Genomic DNA, 25,804 nt, shown 5'->3' on the forward strand with positions numbered 1-25,804 from the left:
TTAATGGAAAAACAAAAAGGTTACGGGCTGAAATGAAAATTAGTTGCTGGAGACCATAGATCAACAGCTACTAATTCATCTCACATATGGAGTATATTCTACTGTTTACTTAAGTAAACTGTGTGGCTAACCACATTGCTGTTTATGTTGTAAAATGAATATATATAGGATTGCTATGCAGCCAAGTTTATGCTGATGTACAACTCAAGTTCTGAATTGCCTGACTTATTTTGATTGTGCAACCTATAGGCTGATTTACAATAATTTTGCACTTTTGAAAAAAAGAAATTTGCCTGTGCTTAGTAAGAACTGGTATGTAAACAGTCCCAATTTTGGTCTTCAGCACCTAATAAATGGTGGAAACTAGTGGATGCTCTCAGCACCTGAGGGTGTGGGAGGATTAAGACAAAGAATAGAATTAGGTGCTTAAACTCACAATTTACTACAAGTAATGGATGAAGTTTAAATGTTCCCTTGTAGAGGATTTGGGGGGGGAGGGGGCGAAGGGGGAGGAAAGGGGTTACTGTTCTGCAAGGCTGGATTAACAGAGCACAGTACAGACCCGTTTACACACAGATGTCGGGAGTCAAGCCATCACGACCACATGTTAATGGACCACAGGTTAAGAGGGCCATGCTGAAATAAGTATCTATGATTCACTTAGAAGAAAAAAACGCTGTTATTTTCTGCTCTTTCTGGCTCGCATTTTCCCTCTCTCTTATGCATCATTCGCCGCAGATGAACAATTTCGATATTTTCCACATTTTGCTCCACATTTTGCTCCTTGGAATGATTCATCCCCGGTTAAATTTCCAAATTTTGTCGCTTGGGCTTGAAAGAATTGGCCCACTTAGCGGCATTCCTTTCAGACTTTCCTGAGCAAACCACGTGTGCATAACTTTGTCTATTGTGCGGTTTGCTGAATAGCGCACACATTTTCGCTTAAGCCTCACGCCAGAACCGAGATTTTGTATAAAGTCGTTCACTTTAGATTCATTTTTTAGCCATCCTCTGAGAGTAGATTCGGCAATCCCAATATCTTTTGAAACTTTGGCCTGGGTTCCTCCACTATTTACTCGATCTATTGCAGCTAGCTATTCTTCTACAGTGTAGGAACGCTGATGCTTTCCCTCTGCCATTATATTAAGCCTATGGTTAAAATTTTCTAATGTAGTATATATATTACGTATCTCTCTAGTGTGACAATGACTAAGCGTGCGTGATATGTCTTTACCAATATCGGTGAAGATGTACAACACGTTTCTGCTCTGCACTTTCTGTTGATTTCTGTGTCAGTGAATTAGTGAGCAAATCTGTAGTGCTACATAGAAAGTTCCTGTACCGTGTGTTAACGAGTCTTGCGTGTTAAATAGGTAGCACTGGGAGGCATGGCGCTACTGCGCATTAAGCGGATTCGTGCGTAAACGGGTCTGTACTGTACCAACACCATCAAAACATCTGTTTACTTATACTATGCTGCCTGTATCTTGGCAAGGCTGATTGCTTTTTTCCCCTCTCTTTAGTAAGAAGAAAGCTTAGATTTTGCAGAATGCAGCAAAAATTGCAACGTGTGGGTTTCACAATTTTTTCCTGATGAAATACAGCATTCTAACAGGTCTGGGTCCTGAATCAAATAATGAATTGGGATTGCAATGTGCCCATGGCAATGTGTGCTGTATGTGATCTAAGATAACGGTATAAATTAAAACCCTAAATTGTATTAATCCCAGTGGTTCCTTATTTTTAAAAAAGGACAGCCTGTAACAATTCATACAAACCTTTCTCTTCCTTATTACTGCAGTTTTCACTTTCTTCTTGTTTTTCTACTATTACAGGTGCTAGCACTGGTTCTTGAGGCTCAGGCTTCTCAGGCTCTGGTTTCTCTTCTGTTTTTTCTTTCTCCTCCTTCTCTCGCTCTTCCCTCTCCTTCTCCTGTTCCTTTGCTTTCTCCTCCTTCTCTTTCTCCCGTTCCCTCTCCTTCTCTTTCTCGCGTTCCCTCTCCTTCTCTTTCTCGCGTTCCCTCTCCTTCTCCTTCTCCCTTTCCCTCTCCTTCTCCTTCTCCCTTTCCCTCTCCTTCTCCTTCTCCCTTTCCCTCTCCTTCTCCTTCTCCCTTTCCCTCTCCTTCTCCTTCTCCCTTTCCCTCTCCTTCTCCTTCTCCCTTTCCCTCTCCTTCTCTCGTTCCCTCTCCCTCTCCTTCTCTCGTTCCCTCTCCCTCTCCTTCAGAGGGTCTTCCCGGGATGGTTTGGTCACACAGCCAAATTTCTCGTTTAACCGTTTTAGCTTCTCAGCACAAGCTGCTTTTCTTTGTTCTTCCATTCTTCGCTCCTCCTCCTCTCGCCGCTTACGTGCTCGCTCCACTGCCGCTGAAATTTCTGCTTGCTGTCTTCGTCTCTGCTTCCAAATTTCATCTTCATCTGGTACCAGTTTAGGGGGTAAAGGGCCCTGTCTTCCAGGTCCTGCCTGGCGATCTGGAGGTGGGTGCTGTAACATTAATATAAGTAATGCAGTACATATCAAACAAACCTTTAGTATTCAAATCACCTGGCTATATATAACAATATGCAGTAATCTGTATTCGGCTGGCACCTTCAAAACAGAAGAGCCCAACCTGTGAGTTGCTAGCAGGTTTGTGAGGCATAAGGCTGGTCCTAATTTCCTGCTGTAATTCAGGTCTATTGACTGGTGCGCTTGTTTTTTCTGCTTTTAGGGCAGTGGTTCTCAAACTTTTGTACTAGTGACCCCTTTCACATAGCAAATCTCTGAATGTGACCCTCCGTATAAATTAAATACACCTTTAATATATTTAACATTATTATAAATGCTGGAGACAAAGTGGGGCTTAGGGTGGAGGCTGATAGCTCACGACCTCCCATGTAATAATCTTGCAATCCCCCCCCCGGGAGCTGTGACTGCTACTTGTGAAATCAGGAAGAGCAGGAAGTAATGTTTGAGAATCCCTGAATCCCCATTCACTCCTGCAGCAAGAATGGGAGACCTGGAGCGCTCCCACAACTTCTAGCAGCTGGGCACAGAGGGTGTGGATGAAAAAGACAGGAAAAAAGGAATTTTACCACTGTCAGAAATTGTCTCAAGAACCTCAGGAGTTATTAGATTCTGGGACCCATGATTAGAGAAGAGTTGAGAATTATTGCCTTAAAAGTTTCAGATGGTACATTTAATTTATTTTGATACCCGCTCTCACAAATTTTGTCTCGTGGCCATTTATTTTAAACAAAAAATGTGGGCGTGTAAACCACAATGGGGTTGTTGAAAACTGGATTTCAGGTAATCTAACAAGCACTGTATTGCTAAACTTGCTGGGGATTACCAGTGAATTTATTTCAGCTGAAAATAAATGAAGGTGTATACATATGAATGGAAAGAAACGGAGATAAAGATCGGGCCCGGCCAGGGCCAGATGTAAAACTGTGCAAAAGGCTGTCCCTGAAATCCCCTTTGGGAGTACGTAAAATCCACAAAGCACCACAGGGGAAAAAAATTCTAGGCAGAAGCCAGAGAAATTTAAGCCAGCAGGAGCAGACACTGAAGCAACCTCAGCAGGGATTCTTAGACACTGATGCTGCCAGACTGCATTCTAGTTTACATACTGGACATTCTTTTCCCTGTGTTGACCGTTTGCTCTAATCCCTTCATGTCTTTTTTTTCCTCTCAATATCATCACCTCAGCTGCACTCTACTCCTATTTTTAGTCTCCTCTCCTTTCCCTTGGTATTCCATTGAGCTAGTCTCCACATAAAGCTTCACTCACTGAATTAATCTCTCCTCACCCATGTGTAAAAACTAACAATCATGAAACATACAACATTTGCAAGCCACCACTTTGTTCACTCTATTTTTGTGTTATATCCCTTTTCCTGAGCTTTTGTCTTGCCTATTTAAACTAAGATCTTTGGGGCAGGGACTGCTTATTACTTTAACTTTGTAGAGTGTCCTGCAACAATTTTCAATTATTGGCACCTAGAAGCTACTCTAATAGAAATAATAAATTCTGCATCATTCTTGTTAATCATCATACAAAATGCCCATCATCATCTTTTTTCCTTACAGGTGTGGAGCATACAGTCTGTTAATTCTCCCCCTCAAATTCTCTCTGATACAGTTAGGCACTTGACACTGGGAATCAAGATTCTCCAATGTAAATCAGATCTTCTGTCTTCTCATACCTGTTGAGGAATAGATTTTGGATGAAGTGCAGAGCCGCCCCTCTCATGTACAGATGACTGTGTTAGTGTCGGACCCCGCTCCTATTGAACAAAGAAAACAGTGTTGGAGTGACTAGCTTGATGGAATGTATGGTCAACCTTGCAGATCCTCTAAATAGAGACTGGTTTCAGGCTGCATTTAACCATGTCAGCGTGGACCACATGCGTTCTGTGAAGAAGTTTAGATACAAATATAGAAGGGCAACAAAGTAGTTTTCACTTTTATGGGCTAAGTAACAAAGTAGTTTTCACAAGGGCTAAGTAACAGTCATATATCCAAGGAGCAAAATTTGGATTTAACAGTGAAAAAAATCTCATATGTTTTTTATAATTCAGATAAAATCTTTCAGGAATTGTCACTTAAGTGCACCCCCCCCTCCCCCACCACCTTTTTAAAATTAAATATATTAAGTAAAACTTGGATTAAGTCAGGCTCATTTGATGCACATTTCACGCCTCCTTGTCTTCACTGTAACTGGTGAAAGGAGGGGAAAAATTACTTTTTCAGTGAAATTATCAGACAAAGCCATAACTTACTTCCCTGAAAAACAAGACTTAAGAGTACATCTCCAGTTGGGACCTGGGCAGAACTTACATTATGCACATGCAGATCTCTCTGTGCTATGGGGTCAGTTAAAAAAAAACAACTCAACACTTCAGGGTTTCTACAGAATGTGTGTGTGTGTGCGCCCACGACAGGTTGTCTGAGAGGGCTCTATTTAGAAGCAAGCCAAGTAAAAGTTCTTTTCTCCCACTGGCCCAATCTAGCAGCAAGCTGTAACAGGCTCAAGGAAAGTTTAAAAAATCTTGAGAAATAGAGTGCAGTGAGAAGAACTAAAACAAAGTTTTTGATATGCATCAAAGGAGCTTGAATTGGCTATTCAGGGAAAAACAAAACTTGCTCCTGAAGTATTGGAAAAAGGAAGTGAGAGACAGACTGCACTTGCTGTTTTAGTTACAGTTGACAATTTTTGGAGTACGCAAAGCAGACTTACTCAGGTAGGAGAGATGCCATGATATCACAGTGGCTGCCACTGAGTAGTTACAATAAGTAAAAGTGACTTCATAGCACCCTGTGGTAACTTTGCTATTAAAACATATGCTTTTACCAATCACTTGAGACTTTCAAAGTGTCTAGGGAGGAAGAATAGGGAAGAATCCACAGAAAGGATTCTCAAGGCACAGGGGACACCCTCGGAGGTAAAGGGAAGAGAAAATAAAACAAAAACAAACCTGGTCAAATTGAGTGCTTTTGCCATAGGGACCTCTGGCTACTGATGACTGTGGAGGAGCCTGGGTAGAGGATTTACTGTTATACTGTTCTTCTGCTTCTTTCTGTCTGTCAGGGCTCTCAGAGTCTTTTGAAGGCATTTGTTCATCACTGCATATAAAGAAAGAAATGAAACTGAGGGTCTGTTTTGAGTACACTCAGTAATACTCCCTTTCTCCCACAGCTTTTTAGACTGCAAGCTCTATAGGGCAAGGACTGTTCTTTTACTACATGTACATATAGCACCTCACACAATGGTGCCTCAATACTGTTTGGGGTCTCCTGGCATTAATGTAACCCAAGACAATCAATTCATCATTTGAGAAACTAAGTTGTCAGCACTGATGGTCCACTGAACCTTCCCAAAGAATTTTTTCACCTACACTAGAGCGGCAGCTCACAAGGCTTGCAACATCAAATTACCTGCTTTCCCTTTTATCTTTCTGATTACTTCCTTGCTCATCATCATCGCTGAAGTTCAACTGCTCGGTGTAATCTACCTCACTCTGGGCACCTATAATATGAGCAAAAATTCAGATTAATATATTTAAAGTGTTCAGCATGGAAAGAGCAAGAGTCTTCATAGGTTCAATGTTCTCACCAGCCCAGCCTTCATCAGCCTCAGCATCCAGATTATCAAATTTATCAAGTTCCTTGAGTTCACTAGCACTAAGGATAGACGGACGCTCAACAGGTTCTGAGCACCAAGAGGGCCCTCTTCCCCGTGGGCCTCTAGAACAAAGGAAGAACGTAAATAAAAATCAGTTTTTAAAGCAATATCTGCTATTCCCAAGATAGCAACTAAGATCTTTAAAAATCACTATATAAAAGATTAATTTGTAGTTGAAGACTAAAGCAATAGGCTATTTTAAGTATATATTACTGCTTTCCCCTTATTAGCAGAGGCACAGTTTATACTACTTAGTCATATTTAGCACATTCTGTATTAATTTATGTATCATTACCAATTAAACAATCATTTTTATTATTTGTGAATGTCTAAAGAAAAGGGAAGGAGGAATATTTCTGAATCAAGTAGTTTTATAATGGGGAAAATGAGCAAAAGGGTCCAAGTCTCCCTTCTTTACCATTACATGGTCAGTAAATACTGTTCTGGTGTTTATAAATACTGAAAAAGGGCTCTCTAAAAAATTGCTGAGTGACCGTTTCAATCTAATCTCTTAGAAGGGGAGAATGAAGTTTATATTAGATAATTTATATATGCTAGATCAGGGGTGGGCAAACATCTGAGAATAGAAATTATATGGCAGGCCATGAATGCTCACAAAATTGGGGTTGAGTTGCGGAAGGGGTGAAGGCTCTGTTTGGGGGTGCAGGCTCCGGGGTGGGGCTGGAAGTGAAGAGTTCAGGGTGTAGGAGGGTGCTCTGGGCTGGAACGAAGGGGTTCAGAGGGCAGGAGGGGGATCAGGGCTGGGGCAGGGGTAAAGGAAGGGGTGCATGCTCCAGCTGGGGGTGCAGGCTCTGGGGTGGGGCTGGGGATGAGGGATTTGGGGTGCAGGAGGCTGTTCAAGGCTGGGATTGAGGGGTTTGGAGGGCAGGAGAGAGATCAGGGCTGGGGTAGGGGGTTGGGGCATGGCGGGAGGTTCAGGGGTGCAGGCTCCAGGCGGCGCTTACCTCAAGCAGCTCCGGGGAGCACCAGCATGTCTCTTCTCCAGCTCTTACGGGGAGGCATGGTCAGGTAGTTCTGCACACTGCCCCGTGCACAGGGACCACCCCTGCAGCTCCCATTGGTTCCCGGCCAATGGGAGCTGCAGGTGTGGCACTTGGGGCAGGGACAACGAGCAGAGCCCCCTGGCTGCCCTTACATATAGGAGCCAGAGAAGGCCATGCCGCTGCTTCTAGGAGCTGCATGGAGCGGCCCCCAACCCTGCACTCCGGCTGGAGCAGGGCAAGCCCCAGACTCCGCTCCCCAGCAGGAGCTCGAGGGCCAGATGAAAACGGCTGGTGGGCCGGATGTGGCCTGCAGGCTGCAGTTTGCCCACCTGTGCTAGATTGTATATGTAGCCCTGCTTTTATCACACAAAATAAAGAGCTGCCCTACTGGGTCAGATCAATGGTCCATCTAGCCCAGTATATAGTGTCCAACAATGGCCAGTACCAGAGATTCAGGGGGAGTATACGGAATAGGTCAGTTGGAAGGATTGATCCTAGCTTCCCCCTCCCCGCTTCTGGCAATCAGTGCTTTAGGGTTGCATCCCTGACCATCTTGGCTAACATATATTGTGGGAAAGGGAAAACAATACTTCTCTGTTCACTTTTTCCACGCCATTCATGATTTTATAGATCTCTCATATATCTCCCCCCAATTGTCTCTTTTCTTAGCCAAACAATCTTTTTAGTTTCTCCTCATATAGAAGCCATTCTAAAGACAAAAAGATAATCTTCAACGCTCCGCTCTGAATCTTTTCAGATCCATTATATCCTTTTGAGATGGAATGACCGGAACTGGATACAGTATTCAAGGTGTGGGCGCACCATGGTTTTACTTAGTGACATATATTTGGTCACTACTCATGCAATTCTAGTATTTATGAAAGTTATTACCTGCTAGCCTCAGATGAAGTAGGGAACCTGCTGGGACCCTGCATTGCAGGATATGCCATTCTAGGATATTGATTAAACATCTAGGAAAGGAAGCCAAAAATTACCAGACTGGCTTTTAGATACAGGAAAAATTGATTTAAAAATATAGCTTCATTAGAACTGCCAATGCCACTACTACAGCAGCCCTTATGAAAGGCAGAGAAATTCTGTCTTACAATCCAAGGAGACTGTTTACCTTAAATAGTGGGCTGAGCTCACAAATTACAATTCCCTCACTTAAAGGTAGGTAGTTGCCCTTCATGACAATGTTGAAACTGAAGACAGATGGAGTCATGACAGGGCTCCGTATACATTAATGCTTGTCAGTGGATATCAGCTAAGGCTGCACACCAGATTCTCTTTCCACAGGAAAGATGTGGTATAATAGGAAGATCAGGCAGTATGAGACTGAATTACAAACCAAGTAACCTCCTGCAATAAGGGTGGGGCTGGCTTTAATATGGCAACAGAACTTGCTCTTGCAAAAGGCAGTGTGCAAGCTTTCCCCTAGGAATAGCACCTATAAACCACCTTAATGGGAAGAGAAGAAGAAAAATCCACAGAGTTCCAAACACCTCTGTACAAAGAAGAACAAAAAGTTAACATTTTTTCTTGATTTTTGCACTGTTTAGAAACCAAGCCAATAAGTGCCCCAGAGAAGGAGTAAGATGTTTCAGCTTAGCTATCGAATGCTAATATTTTATTGATTCAACTGCTCACACTGATATTTATATAAGATACAGCAGTTACTTACATAGGGTGGCATCATTGCTTTGTACTGGGAAGAGACAGCAGGTTGTTGCTGACCATTCAGCTTGGGCTGAGGTGGCTGTGCTACCCGCATATCCCTTTTCTCTGCTGCCTTGGGGACATCATTTTGTTCTACTGGTCCTACTGCACTACCATCTTCTTGGCCAAGAGGCTTAACTTCTTGATCAGTTGGAGAATTTGGGGTGTTGAGATTCTTAACTCCACCTTCTCTCCAACTAGCAACATCTGCATGGAAGGAACCAGTCAGGGAGAAAGACAAGCCTAGCTTTAAATAAGTTTCTGATTTGTAACAAAGTAAATGACACTTCTTATCTAATCGTTTTCTCTGATGTAGCAACACCAGTGCAAATGATGAACATGCTTTGTAGTCTGTCATTCAGGCAGGTGGCAGCCACTGCAGATAAAGGGATTGCTGACTCCCATTCCTCCTCAGCCCATCTCCAGATTTCTCTTCTCTAACTGAGAGCTTCCAACAATGAAATTTAAACTGGCTAGCCTGCTCTATGCTCCACAGCTTATGGGATGACTTAGGAGGGGTATCTGTGCGGTATTGATATAAAATTATTTTTCCCAAGATCTCACTGTGTAGGTTAAGTAGATTGCTGTAGCAACTTGAGGTCTAAAAGGTCCCTGAAGAGAGACAGTGTCAAGTGGAAGTTTGGACTGCTTAGAATGCAAAGCCATGGAGTAATCCACTTTTGAGTGGCACAGCTCAAAAACCATGGAATGCAGAACCCTGTACGTAGAGTTTCTTCAGTTTTCCAGGCAGAATCAAAGTATCTAGAAGCTCCGAGACAGATTCCACCATCTATGATACAAAGGGGTGGACAGGAAGCTCTAGCTATGCTTAAAGAAACATGGAGATCTAGCAAAAAAATCAAAACAACTATGCAGAAGAAACAGACTGAAACATAAGACAGGCAAGGCAAATTTTCCTACTTTCTCCCACTCCTTGCTGGTTTATTCTTCACCCGAAAACCAGCTTAGATTCTGATCAAATATACTGCTTCAGTCAGAGGTACCCAGTGGCTGGTTTACAGATGACAGGCAGGAAAAAATGGAGAAGTGAATGCTAAGGGAAGGGGGAGAAAGGTTTAAAGGAGCCTTGGATGTCAAAATCCCTTCTTCTGGAACGACTACTACCTGCCTCAGGCCTGGTTTACCCTACATTTACATTGACCTAATCTGCCTTATGTCAGTCTAATTAGGTCAGTGTACACATTACAGCCGTGTCCCGCCGATGTAAGTACCCTACTACATCAACATAATAGCTCCACCTCCATGAGAGGCACAGGGCTTATGTTGGTGTAGTTAGGATGATGCATTGTCTGTGTAGACACTGCATTCCTTACACCAGCTGTTGGCTGTCTTGTCAATTTCATGGCACTACTGAAGCTATGAAATTGACAAAGCCTAGCTCCCCAGCCAGGCTGCTGAAGGGTCTCTGCTCCAAACTGGCCTGCCGCCTGGGCTCCCCATTAGGGGCCCTACTGCCCCCTGGGGTTCCCAACTTCCCACTGGGAGTTCGGCTGCATTAAGGCTTCTGGCTCCCCGCTTGCAGTCCAGATGCACTGAGGCTCCCTGTTGGGAGTACCGCTGTTGACCGGACTCCAGGCGTGGATCTCCCCACCAGAGGTGAGAAGCCTGGGTGGGAGGGAAAACTGGCCCTGGCTCTCAAACCAAACCCCCTCCTCCCCCCGGCCTTTCAATCACTGGAAGCGCTCTGGTGAAGATGTGCACCACTGACAGGAGGAGGGTAGTGCGGACATCAGCCACCGCAGTAATTACTGTAAGTCCACCTAACACAGGTCAGCTTAAGACTGTAGTCTAGACAAGGCACCGTCATCTGCACAGGTGGCAGCTACAATACAGAAAATACTTCACATGATCATTTGATTGGATGATGAATTTTAGGTGAAGAAAAAAAAGTCACTTTGTTTTCCTGTAAGGAACAGTACTGCTGGAATCAAAAGTGTGGTTCCCAACTCCCAGACCCCAGAGCTCACTCATCTCAGAAGTAGTGTGTAAAAGCAACCTCCTGTAGGTGCTGTGTGGCCTTCATTTGTTCTGGCCACATCTAGACCTCTGCAGCGGAGAAAGGTCCAGCTTATTAAAGTCTTAGTCAGACTGTCTTAAACTTTCGAAGTATGGACCATATCTTGACAGAGACCATCTTGCAGACCAACTCTCCTCCCATTCACAGTTCTGCAGACCACACTTCCTCCCATTTGTAATTATGTAACCAGTCACCCTTTGGCAACCCTATAACTGCTCACATGGTGAATAATATTAGCAAAGTATTTTTATTTGTCATGACATTTAGCAACTAGAAATAAGAAGGTGCCAGCACCATTTGAATGTGACTAGCAAGTACTCTTTGGACCATGAGTGGACAATTGACCACAGTTTGGAAACCTGTGAAGGGAACCATAGCCTAGGAATAAGGGAAATATTAATGTATCTTATTTCTATATGTAGACATTGTGCTGGAACAGAAGTGAAAGTGTGAAAAATTCCCCAGAGTAACCTCTCAGTAAATGGTAAACACACATACTGAAATAAGACAAACACAAGGTTGTAGATTAAAAGTAAAATGAGTAAACAAAAAAAGCTGACAATATACTGAGGCAGGCAGGCATGAAAATGTAATCTGGAAGAACATGCTTAGATAAATCTGCAAGTGTATGTAATGTAGATTTTAGGCCAATTCACGTTTGTCAATTTTCTGTTGAGTGTTTGAACTCCTAAATGACAACATTCTATCTATTTCATAGTGCACGCCAGAAATCCTTAGTAAAACCCTCTACCAAATTGTGGTGGGCAATTGTGGTGAGATACTGCAGTGTTGGGCAGGGTAGCGGAACAACAGGGGAGCTCTTGGCTGACCAGGCCAGACTGAGGCTCTGCAGCAAGGGCAGGGAAGGTGCTAGGGCTATGGAGGAAGTGGCCCAGGAAAGTAGGCAGTGGGAATATGAGGAGGCAGCAGTAAGTGGTTACCAGCTATAGAGTCCCTGGGCCAGGACCTAGAGTAGCAGACAGGCCTGGGTCCCTGCCCCCCCTTTACCTGTACTTGCCAATGAGGAGAGTGGCCTAAATCCAGACTGCAGTTTGCCCTGAAGCCAGGGGCTAGACTAGAGACTGCAGTTGGCTACTGAGGCAAGTAGAAGGACTGAGGACTGTCTGTCCCCAGAAAGGAGAGAGACAGCGGGCTGTGTCCCGAAGAAGGCACTGCGGTCCGGGAGCGACGTGGGTCCAGACGGTGGACACGGTGGAGGAAGTGGAAGTAACGGTGAGTGAGACACTCCTAGTAAAAGGTGCCCTGGTGGTCCAAGAGAGCCAATTCCCAGCATGACCAGCAGGAGGCGCCGTAGTGGTGAGACTCGCTACACAAATGAAAATTCGGCATGCATCTTCACAAGACTTTTAAGGTATACCTACTTTGTGGCCGTAAACTGGGTCCAGGTCCATAGGGCTCTTCAGGTGCATCTTTCTCTTTCCCTGACTTTTCCTGATCCCCAGCTGCCTGCAGACTGGGAAACTCTTGCTGGAAATAACTGTTTACTGGGACACTTGGACCTAGACAATTACAACAAAACAGTGTTACAAGTTTCAATAATGAATATAATTTAAAAATAGGACCCTGTAGCTTGCCAACCATAAAGTTTACTTTAAAAAGCTATACTATTTTTCAAATAAAACAAGCTGTGTATTTCATCCATGTGTAAAATAATCCTTTGTGAAATTCCATATTCACTAGTGAACAGGCGTAGTTAAATCCACTGATCCAATTTACTTTCTTGTTGGATATAATGTTAGATGGATCAAGATAAGAGAGACAGAATGTGCGAGAATAGCAATAATGGATCATTTGAACTACCTAAAATGTGAACTGGTACGTCACATGGGGACAGCTTGGATAAGCAATTTCTCAACACCATGAATGCCAGCTTCTTAATTAGCTACTTCTGAAGTATGCAAACACTACTCTTGGCTTAATTTAAGGTAGCATACAGAAGCATGTTTAAGAAACAATCTGTAGTTGAGTAATTAACAGAGATCACAATAAAATTTAAGCTTAAGATCCTCTTGGAAGAAAGCTACTAAAAATTAGTGAGGTAACATTAAACCTTCAGAAGGGCAATTTTTAGGATGTTAGGTTCTTTCTAACTAGCTTCCTCAAGAAAATAGTTCAATAAAATTGAGCATGGAGGCTAGCTTAAAATTAACTGCAACGAGGGATAACAGTGTTTGTGCCATTGTTTGCTTTATGATATGTAAAGAAGCCGTACATGGTTTTTACTAAACACAAATTTAAAATTGGAAATTAAGATAATCTTTCTTGGTTATTTATATGATGATATGAACTGCAGATCTAGTAGGACTATAACATTCCAAATGCCAAGGAAATGAAGTTTGATTGAGAAAGGAAGTGACTTTTAGTCAAACTGTTTAAACCTTTTTCTTTTTGTCAAAACTGCCACCTCAGACTATTCTATAACTAGTTAGAAGGACAGATCTTTGAATGTTTCCAAATCCCCAAACCTTCAGCTGAAGGTAAAGAAAGCTTGCAATCATTCTCTGGTCCTCCAAGGAACCCTTTTTTGTTCTGAAGGGAAGACTATATTCTTGATGTTGTAAGGTAAGAATCAAGCACAAACCGAAGCTCTGAAAAGAATCTTTCATGTCTTCTTTAAACAAGAAAAGAGGGAAAACACCCAACAGTTTCCCCCATGACTAACTGTTTGGGGATCTTGAAAGCTCTGGTATAACCAATCCTCACTTTGCCAAGACGAATATTATTTATTTAAAGTTTTATCATGGGGGGGGGGGAGGGGACCAGATTGGGGTTTCCAGATACCCCACTATTACTGAGAAGACACTTCCCACTGCTAACAACACGTGGCAGGCAGTAGAAATCACTCCATAAAGCTGCTCCTATGAGGCAAAAGCAACTTTTCCAGGATGTCCTACAGTAAGCAGGATGGGGGGGGGGGGAGAGAGAGAGAAGAGAACGGGACGGGGACACACGCATTTATTCATCTTCAAAATACTGCCTGATGTGTAACCATAAAGTCTGAATCAAGTGATTCTGTCTGCAAACTAACAGTTTCCTTCGTGATAAACTTGACAATCTAAGCAAGTGGCGTCAACCTGAAATAACCACTGTCAGCTAGTGAACAGTTCAGCTGTTAGAGACTTTAAAGATGGTGTTGAGACAACTACATTTTTCTTTATCTCCTACACAACAAGATCTAAAGATATACTGTAACTGGTCAGGCATTGCACAAAACTTCTGAGCTCTAGAAGTCTTTCCTTCTTACTTAATTTTTCACATTATACACACAAACCATAGCGAGAGACAAGAATGGAGCTGGGGAGAGGGAATTTAAGGAAGATTTATCAACAGACAAGAAAAAAATCCTATTATATCATAAAGGATCAGTCAGCTGAATTTTATTCTCCCCAAGAGACAGCTAGAAATGCACAAGTTCCATCAACCAAGAGCAGGCCAGAAATAAGTTCATAACTTGTCTGGCAGGTGCATCTGGAATCTCAAACTGAAGGATACTGGAATCAGTCCAAGACAAAAACTATAATTTTCCTATTCTCCAAAATCTCAACTTCCTGTCCAAACACCATATCATGGCTAGTTGCATGAGATGAGACAACCATCTGGTTTAGTTCTCAAAGCAGCCATAAAATCATTAACTAAATTCAAACAGACATCATCTGTATGCATCTCAAAGTCACCAAGCATAGTCTAATTCCTGTGGCCCCTCAGCGAAGAAGGTTTTACTGTAGAAGTGTGATTTGTACCCCAGTATGAGTCAGATCTTATCCCACTCACAGGACACTCACATAAGACAAACTATCAGATCTAGTTTTGGAGTGGGAGATTTCCTATATTCAAGGATGGATGCCATATTAAAACTTTAGGAAGGGAAGTGGGATGCCAACACAATCTAGAATTGCCAACTTGATCCTAATATTTGCCCCACAATACAGCATCCAAAGACCTTATGAACAAGAATACATTAACGCATGCAAAAACTAGGTCTATGCCTACAATAACAGAGGCTCAGAAGTTATTTCCATTGATCTTTCAGAGTAAGTTCACACTATGAGGATGGTTTGGACAAAGACAGATCAGCACAATGCTGCAACCGAGTCCGTTATTCGGTCAGAAGAGGCTTACAAGCAGATCTTTCAAAATTAAGCCAATAAAAGGGACCATGACTTATTTTCTGTGTTGTAAACAAAACTGCTTCCTGCTTCATTGTGTGCACTTCGTCTAATAAAAGTGTGTTATTTCTCTGGTCAATTACTGACAGTAAAAGGTCAAACTTTTATCCTAGAATAGTAATGAAAATGCTGAAGAACTTAAGGTTCACATTCATGGACACAATCTACCATTTCTTTCATAATGTAAGATATGGTAGAAACTAGGAAGAACTAGTAGAACTGGTAGAAACCAGGAAAACTACTTGAGTCAATACTCTTCGGCTTTACAAATACTGCAAGAACTATACAGCGACAAGTGGGAAAAAAGCACCATCTTGTAGCAGATATGCTGTTTGAACTGCAGTTGCTAAACTTCATGGTTCCAGATTTTTGGGTTATGCTAAACATATACACGATTAGCTTGACCACTGGGTGTTTACTGTTCCCCCTCCCATGCCAGAGAAGAGCTACACACATCCCTGCCACAGGCTGAGGATTTCTTTATTTTCCTTCCCCTCTTAACCCTGCCATATTCGACGACTTGCACCCCAGCCATCATCTTCCCCTGGAACCCCAGCAAAGGAGGGCTGTACAATTCCCTGTGCAGCTGAACAACACTGCTGCTAAGTTGGCTTCAGGGATTCACTTGAGTGACAAGGCACTCCCTCACCTTAGGGGCAAGGAAGTTGTCTCCACAACACTCCCAGCCCCTGCTGTCCCAGGGAACGAGAGACAGGACCAAAAGAATATTGAGCCCAGATCTCCCACGTAGCAGTGCCAAGCACAACTACTAAACCACTGGGCCAGCCTAGGTTTCCTCCACTTTAAACTCCACTTACCATCGCCTTGCCCACCTTGCTTGGTACTGGCCCAGGATTTGGCAACAGGGGCTACTTCTGGAGGAGGGGGAACCACAGGTTTTGGCTGTGTCTGCGGCACTTCTGGTTGTCTGAAATTAAAAGAAACAAATTCATTCTTCACGGACGGAGGAGAGATATTTTCAGGACAGAATGAGCAATTTTTTCAGAGGTATTAACTTATTCTGCTCACTTGTGCCTGTGATAATTATGGCATTAGAAGAACTAAGAACTGAAGTCCTAATCTGCAACACAATTGTACACCCTGTATGAACACAAGTTAACTTATTGTCCTAAAATCCTGATATGGAGGCAACGTTCTGGAGATGAACAGTAATTTACTCTACAAGCGTTCTCTCCTAAGCAAATCGTAAGACATAAAACTGAATGTTTACCCCATATCTCTTGGTGTTTAGCCATGCATCAAAATACTTAAGATGACATCACTCAAAGGTAAATATAAGTACTTTATTAATCACTCCCTCCCATCCCTTTATACTCCTCCCTTTAAGTGATGAGAGAACTAATACCAGAATAATGAAGCTCTATGGTCAGTAAATTATGTGAGATTTGATGTTATGTAAGAAACAGCGGCCAAGATGAGACGTCAATACTATATTTACAGTATTTTGGTGCACAGGTAGGTAGCAATTAAAAGTAGGCAGGATACAAAATTACATCTAAAATAAAGCAGATTCCCCCCCCCCCTTTTTTTTTTTTTTTTAAAAGATGACTGAAAAGGAGTTTTAACCTATGAATCCCTAAATGATTTGAGACCTGGTTAACACTTAACTGCCTCTCCTCTAGCAGTATTTCCTTTAACAGTTGTAATATAGATAAACACAGCCATAATAATTAAATTTGTGAACAGCGCAGAAAGGAAAAAGTTATAGCCCTTCATTTGGAATATATGTAGGCATACTGTCTCCAGTGTAAGAATAATGAAATTCATTTCAACCAGCCTCATGTGGTGAAATCCTCCCTGCCAACAATTAATATGGCATTATTTCCTCCATGATATCATCTCGACATTTTAGGCTTATTGTCACACAGCCACCAACTTCTTATTTTTCCTTTGGCCTTCGTTAAGGTGTTTGCAGTATGACAGGACTTTCACAAGTTATACTGAATTAAATCAGTAAGTTGTTCTGTTGTAGCTTACTTTTCTTCCTCATGCTGTTCTTGTTTAGAAGCCCATCCTGTGCCATCTTTAGGCACAATGATTACATTAGGATCATTGCCTTTGTTCTCTGCTTTGAGACTAGGGAGGTTAGCAGGGGGAGGCATCCTCCGTGAAATGGCAACTTTTCCAAGACTCTGTAATCCATGACGTGCAGCAACTGTATGCCAAAAAGAAAAAACATTAATTTTTCACTTTTTTCCTTAAAATTCAAACTGTTCATGTAACGCTACAGATTTAGTAGAAGAAAAAATTGTTTTACCACAATATTAAAACAAACCAAAAAAAGGGCACTAAAGATTAAAAATCAAGCCCCTTGAAATCTACAATTCACTGTCAAGCAGGAGTTATAAATTCCTTGCTTAGAAGAGTTCTGAAATAGTTTTCGTAGTTTTGAAGCTAATGTATTCTGATGTCCTCAGGATCAAACTGAAAATGGATTATATCAGCCCCAAATTTACAGTAATTTTTCAAAACTAAAAAAAACATTAAAAATGGCAAAGATCCTTTTGCAGGACTTCAGAAAGAACATGTAGATGGGTTTCCCACCAAAGTGTGGAATGAAAGTGATATCACTAACAGGAATTGTAACTGACCAAAACAATGAAAGTGACCGTATACTATTCAAAGGCACAAATAAACTGAAAAAAATTCTCTAACATCTTCCAAATTATAGTAATCTCAGAGGTTATTTGGAACAGATTAATTGCAATTAGATAAAATTTTTTGAAGTTAACGGTCCCTTTAAATGTACTTAAAAGAGAGTCTTCAAAGATAGAACAGTAACTTAAAAATATAATGACAGGTTTCAGAGTAGCAGCCGTGTTAGTCTGTATCCGCAAAAAGAAAAGGAGTACTTGTGGCACCTTAGAGACTAACCAATTTATTTGAACATAAGGTTTCGTGAGCTACAGCTCACTTCATCGGATGCTCTCAGTGGAAAATACAGTGAGGAGATTTATATACACACAGATCATGAAAAAATGGGTGTTATCATATTGAAGCACTAGGTTACATATAACCAGAAGTAATATTACACCTAAATCCTTTGCTATCATGTTTTCCATCTAGCATCTTTGTATAACATACAATTTGACATCTTGTTGCATTTAGATCACACACTCCACATGACCAATCCCAAACATGACTGTACTAGCAGAGCTACAGAACATAAAATAAGTCAACTCAATCTACTCACCTGTGGTTTTCTGCGTTTCCAGTGACTTTCCCTTGTAAGTATTAAATAGACTGAGTGTTGCATACTTTGTTTTTCCATCCTTTGCTTTTGTGCTCTGACTTGACTTTTCCGACATTTCGATGGAAACTCATCGAGTCTGGTACCTCCTGTTCACCCCTCAAAACCAATCTTAGTATAAAAGAAAGGAAGAGTCAAATTCAAATCAAATCCCATATTAAATTTTTAAATAAAAAGTTAATAAATACTCAAGTTAATTGAAAACATATTCTTAGTGCATTGGAAGTTACTGATATTTCACCTAGAACACTCTGGGTACTGTCATATTAGAAGGCATTAAATTCATAATATCCATAATTTTTGTAATACTAAAGCAACTATTTTGAAGGATTTCAGATTTAGCAATTTGAACTTTTTAACTATCTAACTTATAAAGGGGCAACTTCTGGTCAATACAAAATCCTACGGAAAAAGGTAAGTCAAAAGTGATCAGGTCATGCAATGGTTATTCCTGCTGAGTTGGATCCTCTCTCTCAGTATTTTTGTCCAAAACTAGATAATGGAAGGAGAGCTGCTCCTGGTACTTCTGCCCAAACACAGCGGATGGAAAGAGTGTGCTTTTTTGGAACATGAAACCAATTCCCACTGGCATATTTGTTGAACGAACAAACATCCTCCCTACACTCAAACCCTGTTCTCTGTGGAGGCAGGTTTTTTTTTTGTTTGTTTTTTAAATTTGGGCATGCACACCTTTGGAAAGGATTATTTTCCACCGGAAGAGGAGTTTCTCAAAATTCTGAATGGGCTGCACTGCTTACAGAAAGGGTAAATGCCCCCAAAACATTTCTAGTGTTTCACCCCTCACCAGCAATGTTCAGTGAGTTCACCCACTGCAGCAGTCAGTAGCATTGCTACCCCCAACTTTGCTGTAAAATACATTGGAAATATTTGGAGGTTCAGGAAAACAGCTCCAGCTCCTGATACCCAGCTTCCTCCCCGTAAGGATCTACAATGGAGACAGCAACAAACCAGTTTCTGAACCAATGTTTCCAGTCTGTTCCCTATCAAAACCTGAGTCATAACTGAACTTGTTTGCAGGCTTTGTGTTAAGGGGAGGAAGACTCCTTCAGTGGACCTCCACATAGGGAAACAACATAACTATTTCATTTTGTCCCAAAGGCTTCAGGAAAAGCATCAGTACACCAATACCAATTTTTCCCTGCTCCTGTACCTCCTCCCTCCCAAAGGCCAGTAATTCTTGTCAAAGTATGTTTGTTCTGTGCTGGATGCACAGCTCACTAACTGGCTACAATCCAGTCAGCAGAGGGAGGGAGAAGTTTGCTGAGGATGCATTTGTGCATGGACCAAGACTCTATGGTTCTCAAAGCCCCGGGTACCTCCAAAAACGTACACATCCTTCAGCTCAAACCAACTTAAGTGGGCAAGGCTAATCAGCAAGCTTTTTCTTCACTTCCAACTTCTCTCAATAGTCCTAAACAAGGTTGTTTTCAGGGGGGCAGAAACTTAGAATATATGTGGAACCCCACAGGTGGTTAATGTAGCTGGCGGGGTCTCCTATGGTCAGGATAAATTCTTCACATAAGGGTCCTTTCTCACTTAAAATTGTTCTCAACCTCTGCCCCCCAAGTCACCAACACCCCCTTCCTCCCAGAAAGGAAAAGAAAAGGAGATAGAGAGATGGCAGCACTCCCAGATCAGTCTTGAAATGGTGAATTGGAGTGATTTACGCCTATAACACAACAAGCAGCTATTATTTTCACTGGTCCCCTTCTACGAGCTTCTATGCTGGCCTGCTAGCTTCATCTGTATTCTTTTTGTCACATGATGGGTTTGAGCTACAAAGCGCTGTGATCTAGGAGTTCATACCAGTTACGCTATTCCTTCTTCAGGGCTATCTGGCAGTAAAGATCAGGATTGATAACTAAAAGTGTTATCCCAAATATGACATACCTTGAAGATCTTGCAACAGGGCCACTGGTGTTTAGTGAGTTTTAATGTAGAGATGCATCCCTAAGCGGCAGTGTTCCTGCTCGATGTGGCTGCCTGTGTTCCACACCAGTGAGCATACAATTAAGTGAAACACTTTTACACAGATAATTTAATCTTAGTGAAACTGGAAATACGGCATGTGCCTGACCAAGCTCTGATCTAAGATATGCTGTTATCCAACCTATCCATTTTTCAACACTCAGGGAAAATTTAATTTATATTTGCATGCTAATTAACTCAATGTCCAGTAACCTATGTCCCCTCCCCACACCTAGCTGCCATAACTTATATAAACAACAAATTTAACTCTTTAAATTCCTTTTACCAGAAATTAAAAAGCAGGTAAAAGCCTATTGCACAGATCATAGGCCCTCACCTTCATATCCTCTTCCATCACCATTGCCACAGGCAATGTTAGCAGTATCACTTTTTTCTATCCACATCTCTCTATCCTTTTCCAGAGTATGTTCTCTCTTTTCCTCCTATGTATTTTATTTTTTATACAGCATTTTCTGCTCACTTTGACATGATGGCTCCTTCTGGGTTCTTCCCTTGCTCACCAGAAGACTACATGCTGCTCAGAGTAGTTGCAGGCACCGCTTCACAGCTGAGCCAAGTAAGTGAAGCCTAGGCCAATCAGATGGATGATCCTACAGCCCCGTAAATGGGAGCTATTCTTGCAGAAAAGGAAGCAACATTTCAAAGCCTTAAGAATCATTTCTGCTCTCAAGGCCAACAATAGCACTACTGGAAGGCATCTCCTGCAAGCCTTTACAGACTTGTGGGTAGAAAGCTGTCACACCAGGTTCCCAAATCAATCTGCAAGATAATGGAGCTACCTAGCTCCAATGCTTTTGAAGATCTCAAGAAGGATACACTAAGCTGCAGAAAATGAAAAGTATGATATGCATGTACATCCCACACTATTCCTTAGATATGCACTTAAGCCTAGCAATAATGTACTATGCATACTCAAGTATTCATCTATCCTAACAGACTAATTAAAAACTAATTTCCTCTTTACCAAGGTTCACACTGCTCACTATTGAGAGCTATTTCCACACCAAAGTTCAACTTTCAAACCACCATTTTAGCTGTAGCACCGTTCAAAAATGAGGATTTTAAAAAAATTATAATTTGTATTATGAAACAAGCAGACAAAAAGGGGAGTGAGAGGATGAGGTAATGAAATTAACAGAGTTTAGCAGAAAAATAAGTCTCATATCACCCCTTGCCTAACCAACACCAGAAGTAACTTGTAGGCATCATAGCAGAGAGCGGACTTAAAATAATGTAAAGTTTTTACTCAAACTCTCCAAAAACTTTTCCCTTTGGGCAGAAACCAAGCATGGAAAACTTTAATCTATAAAGTGAAAATTACAGAAAGTTATGGTTTAGTGAAAACAGGGAATTACAATAGCAACAGTTAGGCAACCTTAACAGCAATTCTTGCTAGAATGACTGTTACAACATAAATGCAGAGTTTTTATGCATTCCCATAAAGCTTTCTTTATGCTGATTTTTTTTTAACTTGCCATAGATGATTGTTCTGTGCTCCCTTATGTTTACTTTTACACGATATTTTGCCATAGTTGGTTATATTTAAGTTCAACTAAAAACTTCATGAAGATGATGATGATTAAACTGATTAAATTCACCTTCCTCAGTAAACTGGTTTGTGGGAAACTTTTTGAATTAGGTCAGTCAATACATTTTCATATTTAACTTGGTATAGGCATGCAATTGAGTTCCAAAGAATATGGACTTCTAAGATAAACATTTTGACCAGGTCCTAAACCCACACAACCTCTGCTCTTATTTATGCTTGCAATCATCTATGCTGCATAGTGCCATACACTGGATGTGTTAAATACATACAAACATATGCTCAGCTGAGGTTTTTAGATTCATTCGGTACACCAACTTCTTCAAAGTTAGTCCTTGCTAACATTGGTACATTTAATCAATTAAATAGCTAGCCTGCTTAATATCTGATTACTTAACTTTTAATATTTACTATCAAATGTGCATCCATCAAGAGAAAACTATGCCTATCTGTTATTAGACATCTGAATCACAGTATCAAACAAATCAGTTAATTAAAAGGATATGAGATAGCTGCATGCCCTCAGGAAGCAGAAGCATACAATTTAAAGTCTCTAATCACTCACTAAAATTAAATAATTAACCTGATAGGAAGGAAAGGGATGTGCTACAGCAAATGAAGTAATAGCAACTTGCAGGGTTCACTGCATCCAAAAAAAGAAAAGTTTTATATGGTCAATGAACCATTTCGGGTCACTATAGTTACCATCTGCACAATTACATAACGCATTATGCTTAACTTTTGGAGCAAAAATAGTACTTTCAGCCACTTAAGTTAGAACATCAAAAGTTAACTGTCATAACAAGACTTATACAAATAAATGTTCATCAGTTAAACCTACAGAAATTAGTATTTTATACTACACTGTTTTTCAGATTACAAGAAGTTTTCTGTCACTTATTTAGGTCCAGTGTTAAAGCACAGGGTATGTATATCTCCTGTACGCTGAGATCGTTCTAGTATGTAAAAGCACACCATATCAAGACCCCATTATATTCCATTATTTTATGGCCATAGATTACTGCAGAATTATGGTCCAGAAAATAAGCTCATTTAAATGAAATTTCTCTCTCCCCCAAATGTGAAGGAAACCTTCCAAACATGAATACAGCAGAGAACAATTTAACTGTTAGAAAATTTTAAATTTTGCACTTTGCAAGATTAAGACTAACTGCAAACTAATCAAGGAAGAACTTGTAGCACGTGCAAAGGGTTATCTTTTCTTTACAGAAAACCACAAAAGGTGAATTCCATATAAAGAAGTTCCTTCAACTATTAGGAGGATGTGAATGCCTCTAGCAAGTCCCTTTTCTTGAAAGTGGCCTATGTAGAGGAGTTGATCTAAGCATAGTATCTCTTAAGGATAGTCTATCCCCTACGTTTTGTAGTTTAATTACTTCCTCTATATCAGGGTACTCAAATACGCAGGCCGTGGAGTTATTTCTTGCGTCCCTCCATAGGTGCCGAATCCAACAGCAGCCAAGCTCCCCGCCGAGTGCGCCACATTCCCGCTCCTCTGCCTACCTCCCAGCGCTTTCCGCCACCAAACAGCTATATGGCGGCCCTTAGGACTTTCCAGGAGGGAGGAGCGGGGACACGGGGAGGCGGTGCAGGGATTTGGGGAAGGGGTTGGAATAGGGACAGGGGCCTCATGGAAGGGGCGGAGTGGGGCGGTGCCAGGGACAAGGGGGTGAGGGAGCTATAACTGAAGTAATTCTAAAAGTAAATGTGTGTTTTGTCGTTTGAGTGAGGTGCATTACTGAGTATTTATATTTTATTAAAACTAATGGTTTCAGTGATGCAGCCTTCGGGCCAATGTACTAGTCATCATGTGGCCTTCACGAGGATTTGAGATTGAAATCCCTTCTCTATATTTTTTGTCACATTTCTCCCACGGAATGGCAGTTTTATATACACACTTCTCATCACCTCATGTTAAAGTGTCCAGTAAGATTTCTAAGTTCTAGTAGTCAAGAGACAGAGCATACACATGGTAAAGACAGAAATGAAAGGGGGAGATGAGAAATGTTTGCAGCAATGCGAAGGTAAGATGTCAACTCCCTCACCAACAGCTTCTGATAAAGGGGAGGATGCTGGAATGGGACTCCTATCATGGTGCTGTCCCTGGGGCATGCTCAGGGGCTCCATATCTTATGATCCTTCAACTAATAGGTCCCTGATAAATCTGAAGTGCAATCTACTGCAAATCCCTGACTACTAAAAATCTCAATTTCCTACCACTGGAGTCCTCCTGGTTGGTGCAAGCAACGGCTGGGGCACTCTATTACTCCACCCCTACATATTTTATATATTTATTTATTTTTTAACTCACAAAATAGAAGTTATACTTTAAAGAACTGCATAACACATCAGGGACCTTCTCTGAAACATTAGTCAGGACTATCTAATTTGACAACATTTTGGCAAAGGGGTTTTATTTGATGTACAAGTATACAATACTCTACGATAGTTAACTAATCATATGCTGTACTTACATCACGATTTCTTCTCAAGATCTCTCAAAGTTTTACAAATATTAGCTAGATAATCACCACAATAATTTATAGAAGATAGGCAAATATCCTCATATTATAGAGTGGAAAAGAAGTGGAGCGGTTAAATTGCTAAAGGTCACACAGTAAATCAACGCCATGGCTTGGAAAAGAAGAATGGTCTGTAGTGGACTGAGACTCAGAACTAGACTCAATACCCAGCTCTGCCGTAGATTTCCTGTGCAATCTTAGGCATCTCACAATTCCTCATCTTAAAGAGGGCCTCATGATATTCACCACATTATGAAAATAAATTCATTAATGTCTGTGAGGGACACACATACCACAATAACAGAAGCCATATAAGTATCTAGGTAAATTGCACAGAAGTCAGTATTCCTGGGTTCCTTTCTATATTCTTTTCTAATTACTTCCTCTAGAAAGCGTAATCTTTCCCCTCTTAGAAGTAAGGTATTGATATCAGTTTCACAGTCATGTCAAGCTACAGTGCCAACATCCTTAAAACACACCCTCGTTAATGGATACCCTGAAAAATAAGTCTCAGGTAAATCTTCAAACTACTGAGTAAGAGTAGTATCTTTCTGCTACATGGGTAATTAAATGTAATGGCCTGTGTTCCTCCAAACCCATTACTGCTGGCTTTAGGAGAATGGTCCTGCTGCTTTACTGAACTGTCTCACATGCAGAACAGCACAGATGAAGATTAAGGTGTTAAAAACTGCAACAAGAATGGAAAATTTTCACTGTAACTGTAAATCTGGCATATTTCCAGATTCTACATCTTTAACCAAGCAGAGAAGTTGCTTCACAACTGCAAAACTTCACTATGATCTATGGCTAGAATGAGCCTCACTATATCCTGAAAAGTATGTGAAATCTGGTAAAAAATTTAATGTGTGGGTCATCTGAAGAACAGACTGTTTACTATATCACAGCAACAGATCAAGACTTAAGAAAGTGAATTCTGAGGACTTGGAACCAGAAGTGACTTGATTGGGGAGGGGGCGGGGGGGAGAGTCCAACTTTAAAGCATTCCTGGTTTGTGGCTCATTTATAACACACTCTCTTTAATAAATACACACAGATTCCTGATATGTTATTAGGATTTTAAAGTTTTATCAGTAACTGCTAACGGTTTTTAGATTTTAAGCCTATGTTGCAAACAAATATTTTAATGTGATATCAGACTAAAAGTTTCAAAGGTAAGCAAAAACTGAATGCGGTGTGGGGTTTTCCCTGTTCTAGCCACAGACCTCACAGCAGCTACAATCCACATCAGCATAAAGTTGGAGAAAAAACACTGAGAAAACACTAGAAGTAAAAAACAAACAAAGTCCTACATTAATGCTAACA

At 41.2% G+C, this 25,804-nt stretch overlaps 1 protein-coding gene across 12 annotated transcripts in view; it reads right to left on the reverse strand.

Moving 5' to 3' along the window:
- PRRC2C (proline rich coiled-coil 2C) overlaps positions 1 to 25,804 on the reverse strand; it is a 115,158-nt gene that overhangs the window by 77,606 nt on the left and 11,748 nt on the right. For 11 of the 12 annotated variants that reach the window (XM_084636247.1, XM_084636255.1, XM_084636254.1 and 8 more), the window contains exons 2-12: positions 18,326 to 18,493; positions 17,110 to 17,287; positions 15,930 to 16,039; positions 12,307 to 12,444; positions 8,852 to 9,093; positions 8,059 to 8,138; positions 6,095 to 6,225; positions 5,917 to 6,007; positions 5,457 to 5,604; positions 4,185 to 4,265; positions 1,779 to 2,481 (exon numbers count right to left, since the gene is read on the reverse strand). In XM_084636247.1, the coding sequence (XP_084492373.1) occupies positions 1,779 to 2,481; positions 4,185 to 4,265; positions 5,457 to 5,604; positions 5,917 to 6,007; positions 6,095 to 6,225; positions 8,059 to 8,138; positions 8,852 to 9,093; positions 12,307 to 12,444; positions 15,930 to 16,039; positions 17,110 to 17,287; positions 18,326 to 18,440 (2,017 nt within the window). In that variant the 5' untranslated portion in view covers positions 18,441 to 18,493. The remainder of the gene's footprint in view (positions 1 to 1,778; positions 2,482 to 4,184; positions 4,266 to 5,456; positions 5,605 to 5,916; positions 6,008 to 6,094; positions 6,226 to 8,058; positions 8,139 to 8,851; positions 9,094 to 12,306; positions 12,445 to 15,929; positions 16,040 to 17,109; positions 17,288 to 18,325; positions 18,494 to 25,804) is intronic. The other variant, XM_084636251.1, reaches the window with a different exon arrangement.

The sequence above is a fragment of the Lepidochelys olivacea genome (genome assembly GCF_965140295.1).
Source record: "Lepidochelys olivacea isolate rLepOli2 genome assembly, chromosome: 8".
Lineage (NCBI taxonomy): Eukaryota > Metazoa > Chordata > Testudines > Cheloniidae > Lepidochelys > Lepidochelys olivacea.